The following is a 19,481-nucleotide window of genomic DNA, read 5'->3' as shown; positions in this document are numbered from 1 at the left end:
ATTGGTCAGAGTATTGAGTACAGGAGTTGGGAGGTCATGTTGCGGTTGTACTGGACATTGGTTAGGCCACTGTTGGAATATCGAGTGCAATTCTGGTCTCCTTCCTATCGGAAAGATGTTGTGAAACTTGAAAGGGTTCAGAAAAGATTTACAAGGATGTTGCCGGGGTTGGAGGATCTGAGCTACAGGGAGAGGCTGAACAGGCTGGGGCTGTTTTCCCTGAAGCGTCAGAGGCTGAGGGGTGACCTTATAGAGGTTTACAAAATTATGAGGGGCATGGATAGGATAAATAGGCAAAGTCTTTTTCCTGGGGTCGGGAAGTCCAGAACTAGAGGACATAGGTTTAGGGTGAGAGGGGAAGATATAAAAGAGACCTAAGGGGCAACCTTTTCATGCAGAGGGTGGTATGTGTATGGAATGAGCTGCCAGAGGATGTGGTGGAGGCTGGTACAATTGCAACATTTAAGAGGCATTTGGATGGTTATATGGATAGGAAGGGTTTGGAGGGATATGGACCAGGTGCTGGCAGGTGGGACTAGATTGGGTTGGGATATCTGATCAGCAAGGACATCTCTATGACTCTAATTAGTCGCATCACCTCGCATTTGTCTGGATTGAAAACCATCTGTCACCTTTCCGCCCAACCAGTCTATCTACATCCTCCTGTATTCTCTGACAGTCCCTTATGCTTTCTGCTACTCCATCAATTCACTTTATATTGTCTCTCCCTGCCTTCTGTCTAAAATCCCACTTTCCTGCATAAAATCTCATTTGCAATCTTCAACAATTCCACCAGTCTGTGTTTTCTTGAAGTCCATCACTATACTCTCATCACATAGAAACATAAGAGGAACAACAGGCAATTCAACTCAAGCTTACACTGCAATTCAATTAGAATACGGATGTTTTTCTATCTTATTGTTACTTTCCCACACTATTCCCACAGTCCTCAGTGTCCTTAATATCTAAAAAAATTAATTTGTCTTGAACACATTCATTATACTTATAAGCTGCGTCATCAGGAAGTTTTAAAATTATCTTGTTCACCCAATTTAACTCACTAATATAGATCAAGAAAAACAGGACTTCAAGTCCTCATCTATGGAACACCACTGTGGATCTTCCACCCTCAAGTAAAGTTCACACCACGTAAATGTCAGGCAAGTCAGAATTTAATCATTGTCCCATGACATTCAAAGGTATTGCCATCAATTAATCTATTACCATTGACCAGAAACTGAACTGGACTAGCCATATAAAGACAGTGCCTGCAAGAGCAGGAATTCACTTCCTGACTCCTCAAAGCTGGTCCATCACCTATAAGGCACAAGTCAGGAATTTGAAGGAATACCCAACACTTGCCTGGATGAGTGCAGCTCCAACAAAAGGGGCAGTAGATACATGAGGCAATTATTACCACTGGCAGCTCCCCTCCAAGCCACTCACCATCCTGACACAGAAACATAACACTGTTCCTTCAATAGTGTTGGGTCAAATCATAGAACTCTCTCCGTAATGGCCGTTTACCTACAATAAACGGCTATCCGCAATTCAAGAAGGCAACTCATCACCACTTTCTCAAGGGCAACTAGGATAGCCGATGCCCTAGCGCAGCCAGTGATGACACCAACCTTCCATGGGTGAAAAAAAAAATGCTGCTTTCTTTCACTTGGCCATTTTCATATCCATGTTGCACTTATGCTTTTATCAATTACCTTCAACTTTGTGGTCAATCTTGTTTTGTGACACTTTGACAAACATCTTTTAAATGTTTCTACATACCCCATCAACTGCATTATCCTCACCAATTGCTGCATTACCTCAAAAAGAAAACCTTAGTTAAGTTATTAAAGATGATTTGTGTCAAATTCATACTGGCTTTCCTTGATTGATCCACACTAATCAAAGTAACTGCAAATTCTGCCTCTTATTCCCATCCCCAAAAGGTTACATTAACTGTCACTGCTGAATTTATCTTTGCAGCCTTTTCAGAACCAAGTTGTATTTTTAAAATTCTTTCTGCTTTACATTTATCATTTGGCATCCAAGGAGCTCTGTTTTGATTATCCTAGCTGTTCCCCTCACGTTTAAATAAGTGAAATTTCTCTTCAGAGAAAGCCTATTGTTTATTTACAGTTTTGTCTGATAATTCTGCTTCCAACTTATGTCAGCAGATCTGATAGGAACCCACTGAAACTGGTCTTCCTCCAAGTTTCACTCAGGTTGTTTCTTTTCTATACTAACCTAAACTTTATGATCACTGCTCCCCCGACTAACACAAAGATCCATTTCACTACTTCATTCCCTAGAAACAGAACTTGGTATACCTTATTTCTCACTGGGATAGAATATGACTAAAACTCTCCTTAACACATTTAAAAATTTTCTCACATTACTTTTTACTCAAATTGCATCAGTTTACATTGGTCTAAATTAGCTTGTATACTATCAAGTTCTCCATTACAATAAGTCTATTGTGCAGTTCTAATTGTCTTGTAAGTTCACATCCCTAAATCTTACTGATATTAGCTCTTCATTCCAGACTTAGTTATTTAATAGAATGTAAACACCCCTGCTGTAGCTCATCTTTGGACCCTTAGACATCTGTTTTAAAAGTCTAGTAATGTAATCACTCTTATCTTGCATAAATTGTGCACTTGTAACAAGTAACAGAATAGCTGTTTCATCATTAGATTAAGGACACAAATAACTTGCATATACTCTTCACACATTGCCTTGCCACCAAACTGAAAAGAACAAACATCGTAGCTAAGTACTTACCAGAGCATCTGCATTGTGCTTAAGCTTTTTTGCTTCCTGTAGATAATGATCTGCTGAATGCAACCTAAGATTGAAAAATGTAAAACAAACTTTTGAGATTTAGTGTTCTCCACAGTTCAAAACTGCAAGAGCTGCTTTGCTTCATTAACCAAACTTCACAGCCATCCTAAGACCAAACCTTGCAAGTTTTATCATTTTTTTTGCTGTTCCTTAGCATTAATAAACTTGGTTTAAAATTCAAATTTTGAAATAGACCTAGATTTGACCTAGATTTTGTGATCAACTGTAAAATAACAGCACTTAATCCTGACCTCGAAGACTGATGTCTGTAATGATTGTGATCTCTGTGGCATGGACTGCCCACTTCCTGAATCAGATTGAATCTGGCACTGTCAGGAAGATTTCCGTGTGTCCAATAATAGAGATGTTATCAAGCAGGGCTAAGCAATCAATTGTATTGAATATGCTGAATTTTCTTGCATTAAAAATTTTGAAAGCAAAAATAAAATTTGTACCACACATGGGATGAAGGTACAAAAATGACAAAATGTTTAAAAAATTGAAAACAAAATTATAAAATTTATAAGTTGTCAGCTTTTTAAAATGTAAAATGTATTTTTTCAAGCCCAATGAGCTGTTTTGCAGCAAATAAACAGTGGGGGCTATTTAAAAAAAACAATTAAAAATATTCAAAAACTACAAGTTTGAGTGAATAATTCCCATCGGTAGCTTACTGAGATGGCTCAGGATAGTATAGCATTAAAAGTTAATATGATTAATGACTAGTTTAGATCCCAAGTACAGTTAAAGAGAGAAAGATTTAAAAATGAAGACTAGGAACAAAGACCCAACACCTATTACAACATTTAAAAGACATTTGGACAGGTACATGAAGACAGTCATTCAGTTATACAGCAAGGAAACAGACCCTTTGGTCCAACTTGTCCATGCTGATCAGACATCCTAATCTGACTTAGTCCCATTTGTCAGCATTGTGATCCCTTTAAACCCTTCCTATTCATATAAGCATCCAGATGTCTTTTAAATGTTATTGTACACACATTCACGAGTTCCTCTGGCAGTTTGTTCCACTCACACCATCCTCTGCATGAAGTTAGCCCTCAGGCCCTTTCTAAATCTTTCCATTCTCACCTTAAACCTATGCTCTCTAGTTTTGGAAGACCCAATCCAATGAAAAAGATCTGGCTATCACGCTATCCATGCTCATGATTTTATAAGCCTCTCGAAGGTCACCCCTCAGCCTCAGATTCTTCAGGGAGAAAGCCCCAGCCTATTCAGCCTCTCCCTATAGCTCAAACATGCCAGCCACAGCAACATCCTTGTAAACCTTTTCTGCACCTTAGTTCAACAACATCCTTTCTATAGGACTAACAGAACTGTACGCAGTACTCCAATAGTGGCCTCAAATGTCCTGCACAGTTGCTACATGAAGTTCCAACTCCTATACTTGACGCTGTGACCAATGAAGGAGGTAAGGTTTAGAGGGTTATGGGCCAAACACAGGCAAAAGGAACTACTTTCGTTTTGGAAGCTTGGATCCGTTTCCTTACCTTATGACTATGACTCTATAACTAATAAAAGGGTTTACTGAGTTGGGATGATTATGGTACAAAGGATAGAAGATTGATTTAACAGACTGGGAAGAGATAGGGAATAAATGGGGCATTTTTAAATGACTCATGGACTGCCACAAGGATCAGTGCCAGAGCATCAGCAACTTAATCCATATTCATAGCTTAGACAAGATGAGTAAAATATCTACTTTTGTTTATAGGGTGGGAATGCAAGATGTGAGAGGGGGTGGAGTCAAAGAGGGCTCGCAAAGGTTGAATAAGTGGGTAAATGGGGTAGATGGAGTACAATGTTGAGAAATGGGATGTTATTTATTTTGCTCATAAAAATAGAAGAGTCACTTTATTTTCCTGCAAGATAAAATGAAAACTCTATGTTTACACTCAGACTTGTACAAAGAACACAACAAGTTAATATTCCAGTACATCACGATTGGAAAAGAAAATGTCATGTTGGATTCTATTGCAAGTTCGCTGGATTGCAAGAATAAAAAAATTTTGTTATAATCATACAGAGCTTTAGTGATACCGCACATGGAATACTGTGTCCAATTTAGAGTGCAGAGTTTTAAAAAAGGAACTGTTTACACTGGAGGCTGTATAGGAAAAGGTTCACAAAGTTGGTCCTTCGATTTTTCTATGCTAAGAATTTGAATAAATTGACTGTCTTCTCTGGAGAGAAGCAGTTTCCTTGAAACATTCAAGATCATGGCGGGATTTTAGAGGATAGAGAAGATGCCATTCTGTCTGACTGGGGAACAAGGACACAGTTTCAGATTAAAGAGGCAATCATTTAGAGTTGAGATGAGGAGAAATTCCTTCACTTGAAAGGGTTATGAATCTGTAGACTTAAGGGGTTATAGATGCACCATCATTGAATATATTTAAAGTTGAGAGGGACATATTTTTATTGTCTCAGGGAATCAACAGTAAGGCAAGTAAGCAAGAAAGTAGAATTGAATCCCAAGACCAGCCATGATCATACTGAATGACAGATCATGCTAAAGGGACTCTAAGATGTGAAGACCTTGGGAATCATGTTGACAAGAACAAAAGATTGTACCAGCCTGAGCATTTAATGTTATTCCACTTTCTGTAAATTTTAGTGAAATGGAAATTTCACAATAATTACTCTGCTTGTTGCTGTTGCAAGTCAAAAACAAAAGTTTGTCAAATGATCTGTCATTGCTCAACTGAACAACTACCCTTTAATTAAATGCAATGAGCACAAATCCCATTAATTGCGGAATGCAGAATAAAGACTCAATAAAACCTAGTTGCTTTATTTGAAGACATGTTCCTTCAGTTTCCTCTCTTTCCTTCATCTGAGATTTGTTTGAAATAGGAGACCAAGATGAAAAGCCCATGTAATAGAGTTACACCAAATATTGAAAGGTGAAGTCGAAATCAGGAAATAATAAGTCAGGTGATACAAGCTTGGATTTTAAATGTTGAAAGAGAAGGTAACAACAATTGACGATGATAATATCTTTCACAGGTTAGGACCCTAGGTAAGAATAAAGAAAAGTAGAGATAGTGTGAAGGATTTAAATGGGTTGACATGGAGATATTTAGTTAAATAGAAATATAAACAATTACAGCTAACGTCATGCACTAAATGTAACTTAATTGCAGATCCAAAGCTAAATTCTTTCTGACAAGTATCTTCAATTCAAATTAAAATTCTATATTTATAATGTCATCCCTTTCCTACAGTGTTGCACTTTTATTTAAGCAATTAAAGATCATGAGATTATCAAGGAAGATTGCTATTATACTTACCGGTCATCAAAGCTGAGTTTGGGCCTTCTTGACTTTAATCCATCTCCTGATGGTGTTGACGATTGTAATGGGTTCAAGGAGCTAACTGGGGTTTTCTCTTGTAACTATAAAGGGGAAAAAAAATGAACTGTAGATACTTCAATGAACATCATATCAAGAATCAGGCACTCTGACCACAGCATGGACACATCAAGCCTTATCTAACAGTAATTCTGTCAACCAATTGGACATACAGAATTTCAGCTCAACTGATCTTGACAGCATGATTGAGGTAGGCACGAGACCTTACTTTTGTACTCATTCAGACACCTAGCCTCCTTTTATGTGATGTCACCTGAACTATGACCAATTTTCTCTTGAAGCCTTCAGTTTCCTGAGATGATGGCTTTATACCTTGGCATTCAACTTCATTTTAAGCATTAACAGTTGCATTAAGAAGCTCCACTTTGACATGGCAGTCTCTACTGCACTAATGCTCTGCAGCAAAACTGAAGGGCCCACTTTAAGACCGAAGCCTTGGGAAAGTTACAGAGACCCTGAGTAGCCCCAGCATTACGGTCCTCCACACTCTTAACCTTCCATTTTTGGACTAAAGGAATGCAGAACATGGGGTATGCATAAACAGTTCAGAAGAATGAAAAAAAATTGATTCAAGCATACACAATTCTTACAGGAATCAACAGGATGGATACAGGAAGGGCATTAGGAAGGGAATGGCTGGGGTTTAGAATCAGGGAACAGGAAACACTTTCAGAATAAAGGGCAGGCTGCTTAAGACCAAGCAGGAGGAGGAATTTATTCAAAGTTTGGTTTATCTTTGGATTGTTCTTTCCAGAGGGTTATGCAGGCTCAGTTGTTCAACATGTTCAAGACTGTGACCAATAGATTTCGATGTATTAAAAACAGAAAGATATGGAGATAGTGCAGGAAAATGCCACTAAAGTGGATCAGCCACGATCTTGTTGAATGGGGAATGGTCTTGTTTAAAGATTGAATAGCCATGTCCTGTCGCAGTTTAGGTTCCCACTGACATCTGGAATGTGCCACTCACTTTAATCGAAAGTTCTCACCTCAAATTTTGCAATGTGTGGGATTTATATTTGCCTATTAATTAGTTAGCAAATTGATATGCTGCATCATATTTAAACTAAAACTCTGGGACATTTTTGTGGTCACATTGTTTGTTAGTAAGGAACGTGGGCATGATTAAGAATTGACCTTTACATGCATTCTTCTTTAATTGAGCCTTTGAAACTGGAACAAAATCAGTTAAACAAATAAACTTCACAGCTGGGCATGGATTCTCAAGGGCAGCAATCTCTCACACAAAAAGTGAATGAACAGGATGCTGCGAGCAGTAACAAATTTCCACAACATTATGCAGCCTAATATTTAGCTCTAAACTGGGTATGGAGGTAAACATCTATCTGCTGAGACTCCAGACTTCCTGGACCTACTGTCTGAGCCTAAACTCAAACTGCGAGCAGAAGGTAATGCCACAAATGTATTAGATATGCTAACAGTATAAATCAATTCATTGTCTAGAATTTCAGCTTGCACATTTCCAAATTCTAAAGGTGCTTTCTTACAGCAGAGAGAGAGAGATAGGAAGCAGGAAGTTTTGTTCCACCAAATATTAGAGAATGTATTGATGATTTTGGTTTTACTTTCAACGAGGGGCAATGCACTGTCGGAGAATTAACAAGGTAAGAGGAGTATATGATGAACAGTAACACTATACAGAGGAAGAGATGTTGGTGTGCATATTCATAGATCCTTGAAGGCAATACGACAGGTGCATAAACTGGTTAAGGTGGTATACAGATACATGCCTTTATTAGTTGAGGTACTGCATATATGATGAAGCTAAATAAGAGTGACGCCACAGTCAGAGTAGCGTGTACAGTTCTGGTTGCCACACTGTACGAAGGATGTACTTTCACTAGAAAGGGTGAAGAGGAGATTCACTGGGATGTCACCTGGGCTGGAGTGTTTTATCTATGATCTTTGGTGATCCTCAGGGTATTCATAATTGCGGATTCAGAATTGGCTACAGTTTAAAGCCAGGAAGAGATGGTTGGGCATCTAATGGATGATCTTCATCTGGCAATTAAGTGGTACACCAGAAGTTTAAGTCTGTCATACTTCTGTGCCTGAATAGGATCCTGTGATTCTTTGCTACATATATATGTACAATATTCAGTTGAATATCTGCCATTCCCCACACAAAAGACTTAATAGGAAAATGGCCAGTTTTAGAAAACGAGTATGCCTACTAACCAAATTTCAATGATGTGTTCAATAATGAGGGTAAAAAGTAGATTTTTGATCTTAAAGCTTTCAGAAGGTTTAATTTTATATATTTCTTGTCATGGAATCTTAAGATATGGGCTCATGTTCATGATAATCCAATGCATAAGAAATTAAGCTCTGTTGTTATAAGGAAGTGAGTAGTTAAATAAAAATTAAGAATCAATAATCCTTACATCACAATATGCACATTTTGGTGCTAATTTTTCCAAATAACATTAGCTCAAGGCAGGTATGAGTGTGTACCACGTGATTGCCAATACTTCTCATTTACTGTAAGAGGAGCATTTCATCTCCCTTGAAATAAAAAATATGAGGAAAATATCTGATACTGTGAACTGCATCATAGTCACACGGCACCTAGGAGCAGTGACTACAATGTGATTGAACACTCAAAAGACAATAACTTACTTTATTCTCCTTAGGGCGTATTGACGTTTTCTCGTCTGCTTTTTTATGTTTCGAAGAAGAAGAATTGCTTTTGCTGCTATTATTGCTGCTACTGTTCTGCTTTGCGTTACCAGTGTTACTCTTTGAGGTGGAGTTTTGATTGGCAGCTCTCCTACGACTCTGATGCTTATGCTCGGTCTTGGGTGTCTTTTGTGCAGCACTCGCAGATGGAGAAGGCAGTGGCACCTTTTCTCTTTCAGCAGTTGGTTTTAAAGAGCTGTGGAATGAGGAACGAAATCTCAGTTTCTCCCACCCACAAAAAGAACTGCCAGCATGTTCCTAATCTTGCAGTTCATAAAATTATACAGAAATAGTTTTACTCCTTCAGGATATATCTTAAATTGCAGGATTAAAACCCCTACCAACCTTGGAGTATGAAAATTCTGGAAATTCCTATCTCCTCTATGGTCAACTATCTATCTGCCTGACTCAGTTTCTATCAGCTTGCTTCATCAGAGCCTACATTTAATACTTTCCACATCTGAAAGTTGGGTTATGCAATGTCTCTATTTACCTACTTAACTGAAGTCAATATTGACACAGTTAATATCTAATCTTACAGTAAACACTTATGCTTACTATAGTTTAATTTAATTCAATAATAAACAGATAGTAAGTGGACTGAAACATTGTACAAATTGATCATTTTCTTCATGATCAAGTCAGTATTGAAAGACAGCATCAGATGCTTAAAACTTCGGATTTACTGAAATGAAAAGTGAATTGAAACACTGGCAAACTTTCAGGAAGATCAGAATTTAAGATAGATGGGCACTGATTAGCTAACTTTAGATTTCAGTCCCAATGATTTTAGTGGGATGGAATGCTGATGCAGGTGATTGGATTTTCCCCATCAATAATGTAATACAGGATTGGCATCGGGTGGTGCAATGGCACCACCCTTACATCTGAGCCAGGAGGCCTGGGTTGAAGTACAATTTGCACTAGAGGTGTGTCATAAACATTTCTCTGAACAGGGCAATACAGAAAACCTGTAATATACCGTAGATACTGGTCAATCTATGGAAATATCAATTACACACAGTTCAAAAAATTCAGAATACTTGGACATAAAATCTGACAGACTGTTTCAATAGAAAGTACAATATTAACAATTCCAGTGATACACATTTGACTTTGGAACTCACTGAGTTTCTCAATCCCATTCAAGATTGGTGAGGGACCTATATAAGGCACCTCAACTTCCAAACATGCAAATGGAATGATTGGGGAAAAGAAAAAGAAAAAAGATGGAGATAAAAAGGTTCCTGCTGTTGAATGACATCTCTAAACTTCATTGTGCGCCGTAAAATGGTGGAACAAAAACAGGATCATGATCTGTTACAATAGTCTCTATAATAAAATGTGACATCTAACTTTTGCCAAAGATTAGCCTGTTGAATGAGGTAGTAAAGAACTATGGCCATGGAGCTACGTCACACCATTAGCTGCTCTGTTCAATTGAGAACAAATTAGTGAAAATTGGAAAAGAGCTTGACAAATTGCAATTGTAGAAAGGATTAATTTATGACTATTTAAAATAAACCCAATTAATCTATTCAAACATACTCACTCTTTACTGCTGGAAGGCTTGTGATTAGAACTACTCCTTTCTTCAGCTTTAGGCCTTTTGTTTTCACAACTCTCATTTTCCCCATCGTTCTGAACAAACATGCAAAATAATTGCGATCAACATCTCCAAAATTTCCAAAGATTGCAACTCTTCTCTGATTATAGCCACAAGTAACTCCACCAATAACACTTTCCAATCGTGGAGTAATTGAACGTATCAAACATGTACTCATGTTCATAGGATCCAAGGTAAAGCGTTATATTGGATCTAAATTCTTATAAAAGTAGAAAGCAGAGCGTCATGGTTAATGGGTACTTTTTGAAACTGACTAGTCCATTTCGTTACTGAATCCCAAGGGACTCAGTACAAGGTGCTTTGACCTTAGAGAGAAATATCAACAATTTGAACTTGAATGTAACGGGTATGAGTACGTAGTTTATAGATTATACAAACACCGGCTATGAGGTTGACAAACAAGAAAGCTGTAAGTTACATACATATGGGCAGATATTAATGAACTAGTCAAATGTGTGGAACTGTGGTAAATGGCCTTCAAGGCAGAGAAATGAGGGATAAAGCATTTGGGGAAGGTGAAGAATTTAAGGAAATAGAATATAAATGGTAGGACACAGAAAAGCAGAAGAACAGAGTAACTTTGCAGTCTACATTCACAAATTAGATAAGTTGTATGGACAGGCAGAAAAGGTTGCCAATTAGGTAAATAGGATATGTGCCTGTATTAGCTGAATCACAGAATAAAAAGAACTAGTAGGCCATGTTGGAACTCATTAAATGCTGGTTAGGCCACTGCCAAAAGTCAACATTCTCCAAGGAAGCTGGGGTTTGCACGACAGAGGGTACAGAGAAGATTTACAAAGATTTATGCTGAACCGAAAAAAAAAGCTAGGAGCTGGGGTTGTTTCTTTGTAACTGAGGGGTGTAATAATTAAAGAGAGATGGGGGAGGTGTGAATGTGTTGGTGGTTGGGCGGGGAGATAAAAAACAGGAAAGAATAGTAAGGGACAATGCTAACACAAAGTGGAAAGGAGCTAAAACTATCAAATAATGGCAGAAGTCCTTGTGACATTTGTAAGTTATTGGATATACACTTGAAGTACTATTAAGGGGTAAGGTCATGAGCTAAGAGCTGATGGCTATTTGCCAGCTGGCATAGGCAAAATGGGTCTCAGCTTCTTTTCACACTTCAAAACTTGATTCTACTACATCAAGGATGTGACAATATGGGAAGGTAAGATTTTGTTGTATTTCTTTCAGCATTTTAATTTATAATCCCCAAAACTAAACCCATCTCTGCAAATTATTACAGAACTTTTAATAATTGCAATCAGCTGAATGAAGTAGAGACAAGAAAGGAGTTTCAAATATGACCATGGAAGCAATGTTAAACAGGCTAACATGCTATTTATTAAATAACAAGACTCCAACCCAAACATATCTTCTCTTTGAACAGAGTTTGACTGCACCATTAAATTTACTCCAAGTTTATACTAATTGCTGCTTCGAATCTGCCATAAATAACCTTGTTTTTCCGCTGGTGAGAAGTCTAGATTTTGTTTCCTTGCAGTGCTCAGAAAGTGCAAGGTTAACAGTATTTTCATTTCTGAAAAAGACAATTGTATGCATAAGACTGTGTATAGGAATTAATCTGTAAAACAGCAAACTTCCAGAAACAGCACAATGGCAAATAACTGTTTTGTTTTTTAAAGTGATGTTGATTGAGGGATTGGAATAGAATACTGGGGACGATTTCCCTGTTCTTCAATACAGTGCTGGGAATCTGAGTTGTCCTATTGAGCAGGCAGATATGATCGCAGTTTAACATCTCATCTGTACCTTTGACAGTTCAGCATATCACTGGAGTTTGTCTTGAATTTTGCGGTTCAATTCTTGGACTGGGACTCAACATTCTGATTTTCAGCTGAGTGTTATCAACTGAGCATCAGGTGCCAGATAAAAGATGTGCTAAACACATACTTTTCACAAATTGTGGGAGTTAATATTGCAGCTGAAAAAGAGTCTCGATGAAGAAAAACAACTATTTATACTCCTAAACTGGTCATTTGTTACCTTTCTAAATTGCTTCCATTATTGTGAAGGAACAAAACATACAATAAATCAGTAAAGCTGTTTTGCCTCTCACCTTGTGTTTTCGCTTGCCTTTATTTGATTTTTTTTCAGTAGACTGCTTTGGAGTGTCTCGCATATGCCTATCCAAAGAGATCTCCTTATCCACTTTAGTTTGCTCCATTTCTTTACGAGGTGATTCAGGTTTCCTAGATAATAGACTTAAGTCAATCCTAACAATGAGTGAAGTAATATTACGGTATTTGTCATCAACATCACTCAGCGGCGAAAGGAGTTCTTTCTCTTCCATAGGAGAGAAAAGCCTTTGCCGAAAAAAGTTGTCTTCCCCATCAACAGAGGATTTATGGACAGGAGTCCTATTATTCTCAGAATACTTTGGAGTCTGAGAAGCAGGAGCGAGAGTTTCGCTTTGTTCAGAATCTGAGGAAGACGAGTCTGTTTCAACATACTCCCTTGATTTCTGAGGTGTTTTATTGGCACTCTTGTGTTTTCTTTTTTCAACAGTTACCCGAGTTGAAGACTTGGATTCTCTCTTTGTGCTGGGTTTTCTATAACCCTTTGTAGCAGCTTTATGACGATTTGCAGGAATAGGAGTTGCTCTGTCTGAAGTAGGCTCACTTTCAACTTTTAGTCCTCCTCTTTGTTCCTCAGTTACAGTTGGCCGCTCTGCTTTCTTGGGCTGTTTTTTACCAACTGTCTTCCTCTGTGCACTACCATCACTTTGCGCTGGTGACTTTTGACGACTTCTAGTTTCGGACCCTTTCTGTGCATTCCTCGAATCTCTTCCAGGAGTGGCTGTGTTTCCATCCTTGGATCCACCTGGATCCTCATACGTACTCTGGTCTCTGTTCTCCTTCTTATAACTGTGACTCTGTGATGACTGAATGTGACTGTCCACAGATGAAGCTGGTGAAACTTTATGAGAATTCACCTTGTTCAGCCAGTTGTCTAATTGCCACTTACTTGAAGGTGGTGGCTCCGGCTAAAAGATAGAGAGAAAAAATGTTGAACTGCTAATCATTGATTAAAAACATATTCAAGCAGAAAAGCAGACTCAAAAAGAATTCTTCTGAACCCAAACAATACATCAACTTGGTTGACTAATATTACTTTGCTTGTTATTTCCTAAATAATTTTTGCATCCAAAGGGAATAAATCACCTTTTATGCTTTTTCAACCACGTGTATGCAACATATTTGGATTTTCAGAAGGCATTTGATAAGGCACAACATATTATGCCATTTAAGATAAAAGCCATAAACGGAGCGGCATCAAGACATTATTTCAATGAGCAACATCACACTGCAGCACCCAAGAACTACAAAGAGCAGAAGAAAAATATGGATACAATGTTTTCAAGAAAAATTAGTACCCAAGAAACACAATCCGCCAATTCCTCAGAAACAAACCCAAAGAAGCAGACACAATTCAACCAAAAACTATAGCCACATTATCTTACATCATAGACATATGAGAAATGACTTCCCGACTACTCAGACCCCTTGGCATCATCGTAGCCGACAAACCTACCAACACACTTAAACAGTGACTAATGAACCTAAAGGATCCATTAGATACTACCAGCAAATCTAATGTGATTTACAAAACACCATTCAAGAACTGTGAAAAGAAAACACTACACTGGACAAACAAGCAGAAACTTGCCACCAACTAGCCATGAGAAGACATGACCCACTATCACTAGTTTCTATACGTACAGACAAAGAAGGACCTCACTATGACTGGGACAACACACACATTCTAGGACAGGCAAAATAAAGACACACAAGAATTCTTACAGGCATGGCATTCTAACCAGAACTCCATCAATAAACATATCGACTTAAATCCCAACTACCTTACATCCCATCTACCTTCCCTAGAAAGAACTGGAAATAACATCATCCACCTTAAGAAACCAAGGCCTATAAATAGAGAGGCGGGACATACCACCAGCGCTTCACCAGAGACTCTCACTGATGTTACCTAGTCATGGTGACGAAACATCTAAAAACAAACCTTCCAGCTCAGTGAGCTAACTTACATACATAAAAGCCCATTGTTTTAGAGGTAGTACATTAGCATGGATAGGGGATTGGCTAACGAATAGAAGGCAGTAGGTTGCGATGAGAGAGGCCTTTTCAGGATGGCAACTCAATTAGTGAAAAAGCAGAGAGATCAGTATAGGGACCACAGTTACTTACAGTACCTATAACAATGATTTGAATGAGGAAAGTAATTGCACTATACCCAAGGTTGCAGATGATAAAAATAGGTGGGAAAACACATGATGACGAAATCAGTTGATCCAGGAGTAGAGACAGGGTTAAGCAAATGGACAAAAACTTGACATACAGAATATAATGTGAGAAAATGTGCGGTTACAATGTTGAAATGTTGGCAGGAGGAGCACTAAATATTATTTAATTGGAGAAAGACTGCAGAAAGCTACAGATGGATTTGGAAGCCCTTCTGCATAAATTCCAAAAAACTTGCATACGAGTACAGCAGAATATGGAAGGCAAGTGGAATGCTGGCCTTTATGTCAAAGGGAATGGAGCATAAAAATAAGGAAGTCTTGCTAAAACTATATAAGGCATAATCAGAACAAAAACTGTGAATGGTTTTGGGCCCTTTATCTATTGTAAGATATATTGAAAGGTAGTACAGAGAAGGTTCACAAGGCTGACCCCAGGTGTTGGAACTGTCTCGTGAGGGGAGGTTGAGTAGGTCATGACAGTACACACCGGAATATAGAAAAATGAGAGACAAACTTATTGCAACATACAAGATTCTTAGGGGACTGGACAGGGTAAATGTGGAAAGGGTGTCTCCTCTTGTGGGAGAGTCTAGGGCCAGCAGGCATAATATCAGAATACATAGTTGTACACTTAGTAAGAGACGAGGAGGAATTTCTTCTGAGGGTACTGAATCTTTGGAATTCTTTAATGACAGAGGGGCTGTTTTGTTGGGTCATTCAGGCTGAGATGGATAGATTTTTAATCATTAAGAGAATCAACCGTTATGTGGAATAAAGTTAGCAAAATGGAGTTGAGGATCATTAGACCAGCCATGATCTCACTGAAGGACAAAGCATTTCAGCTAGTTGAATGGCCTGCTTCTTTCCACCATGTTAAATATCAGAGTATCACTGCCAATTATCTTTGGTCAATGAAGGATTAGACATGGCAGACTGAGGACAAGTTCTCAAATTCAAGATATTAAGTAACTATTCTGCATCCTTAGCTATCAGGCTTGAGTCAGGACGGTGATGGAATACTCTACTTGCCTGGATAAGTGTAGCTCCAACAACACAAGAAGCTTTACACTATGCAGGAGAAAGCAGCCTGCTTGATCCACAACATCCACTCCCACTACCACTGACATTCTGTAGCAGCAGTGTGCAGCACCTAGAAGATGCACTGTAGAAATTCACCAAGGCTTCAAGGTATCTTCCACTTCCATGTAGAAGACCAAGGGCAACAAATACATGGGAACACCATCAACTACAAATTCCCCTTTAAGCCTCTCAACATCTTGACTTGGAAACATATCACAGCTCCTTCACTGGCTCAAAATTCTGGAATTCCTCTCTCACGGCATTGTGGGTCCACCTGCAGCAAATGGACTGATGCAATTCAAGGAGGCAGCTCAACACCACCTTCAAGGGCAACTAGGGACAGACATTAAATGTTGGTCAGTCCGCAGCACCCAATTCCCAAGACCGAAGTTAAAAAAAAAGACAGAACCTAGGAAAGATGTTATACTTGATATATAAACTGGTTTTGCAGTAGGTAGTAAATCAGCAATTTTTCTGTTGACCTTGAAGTAAACTGCCCAGAGATATAATGATAACTGTACTGTAGATTTTCCCTTTCTCGACATGAATTTATTTTTGGTGTCAAGTAAAGTAAATTTGCAGGCACCTAGAATAGCTATGCCATCAGAGTAAAGCAACCTGTTGCGACAAATATTTTCTCAGGAAATAAATTAGGAAATAAAAACTACTGAACCTTTTTCAATTTAGTTTTTAATTGTGAACTGATCACTGGGATAGACATAAGGTTAAAGCAAAAAATTTTTAAAAATGGAATTTATCCCAAAGAAGAAATTTGACGTTTAAATATAAAACCAACTTTAATGATTATAATCCTCATGACATATAATTCAGAAATGGAACTGGTTTAAAAAAGGATTTTTACAACCAGTCTGGACGTACGGACGTTCTGAAAAAACCTCATCTATTCTGGGAAAGCCCAGAATCACTGACAAGACTTGAACAATGCTGAAGGAAGAGACATGTTTTTGTAAAGATCTTTGTCTTGCACTCATTAGGACAAATGCAAGAATGCCAAATTTCGAACAACAATAACAATTCGTACGACAAGAGAAGAGGTTGTTGACTGTTTAACAAATTAACACATATTGATTCTGGCATTAACTGAAACCAATGCAAAGGCCCTAGATAATTAAAAGAATTACAGCAACTTCTGGATTTCTGCACATCAAGTTACAAAAAACTAACAAATGTTCATTCCTTAATCAAGATCATGAAAGCAGGTTTTTTAGCAGTATCAAAGTACGGTTTGTGGGATCTTGCTCTGGACAGTTTGATGCTACATCTTTTACATAACAATTTTATACACTTCAAAATTCTTTATTAGCTGTAAAGTACTTTGAGATTCTGGTAGTTAAGAAAAACACAAATAAAATTCTCTCACAAAAACAAATAAGTTGGTCATTACAACAGTTATTTTTCGGACCTTGATGTCTACATTTTCTGTTTTGGTACATTTTAAAGTCACTATAGGTACTATAGGAATGCAAGTTTTTGTTTTATTGGGGGAATAGTGCCCACATTGGTAGACAACATGATTTGAGTGTGCAACAGCCTTGAAACAATAGAAGATGGTTTCAGGTAGTTCTAGATAACATGTAGAAATTAATCCATATCTGACAGGTATCCACAAAGACTCAAGGCATTTTCTGTTAAACAAATGAAAACCTCTCAAAATGACAAGTGACGACAGTAAAAAAAAAATCTTCTCCAAGTTGAATGAGACATTTGTGTTTGCAGGAAAATGGGGGGTAACAATAATGGGGTTGTTGGACTTTGGAACATGAAGAATTGGTAACAGTAAAAAAAAGGCAAAAAACATGACTGTACCAATGGGAAAACTAGAATTTACAGTATTGTGGTGGAACTTCATTCAATTGTATAAGTGTTCATGATATGCATTACTGCCAATAAAACAGAAAAGCATTCTAATGTCCAATTACATCCTTTAAAAATGTTGCAAAATAAATAGTATCAGTCACTAGTATACCAATGCATTACATAGAGAGGTTCATGAAGATCAAACCCCTAACATACCTCAGGAGATATACACGATGGTTCATTCGCCTCACTGTCACTAGAGCTACTCTCACTTTCAGAGTCTGACCCAGAACTACTTTCAGACCCACTGTGGCTACTGGAATCAGCCCTTGGAGGTTCCACACCCTCACTGTTTTGCTGGGAAAGTTCAGAACTGCTTGAGAAAGAGAGAAGATTATTTGTTAAGTCAATGAGAAAAGTAAGTTTTAAATTTTAAAATGTCAAGTGTAAGTAGTCACTTATCTATAGGCATTATATAGTTAATAAGTCAGCAATTTTCTCACTTCACTAAATACCATCTCGTCTTAACCAAATATGCAATATCAGCCCATTAAACATATCACCAGGTCTCTAGTTATAGTCACAAGTAATTTATTTTGTTTCATAATCTAAACCATAAGAAAAAGAGCTTCAAGAAACCTATAACTTTCAAAAGAACAAGTTATTTCTCAAGTTATTATTAATATTTTGAGATGAAGTCCTAGCAAGTGAGTTATGCACTTTTTAAACAAGTTATTCATGAAATTCATGCATTTCATTATAATTATTTATAATATTCTGGAACCATATATTAAATAAAATTTTCCAATGGGAAATTCCATACAAGTGCCAGTCACGTAACATATAATTGTGTTGTTGAACTTAATTGCAGGATAAATCAGATTATGGCAAACACTTCAAGGATTACAATTTGCTAGGTGCAGGCCAATGTTCTCAAGGTCCTGATACAGAGCTGAAAATGTGTTGCTGGAACAGCGCAGCAGGTCAGGCAGCATCCAGGGAACAGGAGAATCGACATTTCGGGCATAAGCCCTTCTTCAGGCTTATGCCCGAAACGTCGATTCTCCTGTTCCCTGGATGCTGCTGACCTGCTGCGCTGTTCCAGCAACACATTTTCAGCTCTGATCTCCAGCATCTGCAGACCTCACTTTTTCCTCGAAGGTCCTGATACACTCAGTGTTAAGTCAATGAGTACATAACTTGCAAATTTACCAATCAAAAAGACAATGGGGGCATAAAGAAAGATACAAAAGGGACACAATTATGATGATCTTTCCGCATTAGAGACAAGTGCTACCTACCCATCAAGATTAGCCCTTGATGTTGCTTTCCCCAAATCCTAGGGAAAAAAAAGATACTCATAAAATTAAGGTATGTTAATAATTAAATTTAGGATATACCATTTCTTTCCAAAATATTCCAAAAAGTTAATTTGGAAGATGTGATATGCCAACTCTTCACAAAAGTGTGCTTTACATATAATCAGAAAATTTGCATTTTTAGAATGTAAATCCAATAAAAGCTAAAGTTTTCCATCTAAACAACATGCAACTTTAGTACAAGTGATAGAACCAGTAAATATTCTTAAAGATGTTACTAAACATGTAACAAACCATGAGCACACTGGTTGCGGCTGATGTATTGAAACAGACAAAATTGCAAAACCTGAATGAGAAAGCAGTATTTTGTTTGATAGCAGGAAAAATCCATTTCTAGTTCTGTAGGCTTA

The 19,481-nt window shown here is 37.8% G+C and overlaps 1 protein-coding gene across 5 annotated transcripts in view; it reads right to left on the bottom strand.

Moving 5' to 3' along the window:
- Positions 1 to 19,481, bottom strand: part of aff4 (AF4/FMR2 family, member 4) — a 103,688-nt gene that overhangs the window by 14,019 nt on the left and 70,188 nt on the right. For 3 of the 5 annotated variants that reach the window (XM_043703319.1, XM_043703320.1, XM_043703321.1), the window contains 7 exons: positions 19,054 to 19,091; positions 17,969 to 18,128; positions 12,650 to 13,576; positions 10,489 to 10,577; positions 8,877 to 9,132; positions 6,156 to 6,259; positions 2,782 to 2,845 (listed from right to left, as the gene is read on the bottom strand). In XM_043703319.1, coding sequence (XP_043559254.1) covers positions 2,782 to 2,845; positions 6,156 to 6,259; positions 8,877 to 9,132; positions 10,489 to 10,577; positions 12,650 to 13,576; positions 17,969 to 18,128; positions 19,054 to 19,091 — 1,638 coding nt within the window. The remainder of the gene's footprint in view (positions 1 to 2,781; positions 2,846 to 6,155; positions 6,260 to 8,876; positions 9,133 to 10,488; positions 10,578 to 12,649; positions 13,577 to 17,968; positions 18,129 to 19,053; positions 19,092 to 19,481) is intronic. The other 2 variants (XM_043703318.1, XM_043703322.1) reach the window with 1 other exon arrangement.

The sequence above is a fragment of the Chiloscyllium plagiosum genome, chromosome 14 (assembly GCF_004010195.1).
Source record: "Chiloscyllium plagiosum isolate BGI_BamShark_2017 chromosome 14, ASM401019v2, whole genome shotgun sequence".
Lineage (NCBI taxonomy): Eukaryota > Metazoa > Chordata > Chondrichthyes > Orectolobiformes > Hemiscylliidae > Chiloscyllium > Chiloscyllium plagiosum.
This window is presented reverse-complemented; position numbering and strand designations above follow the sequence as displayed.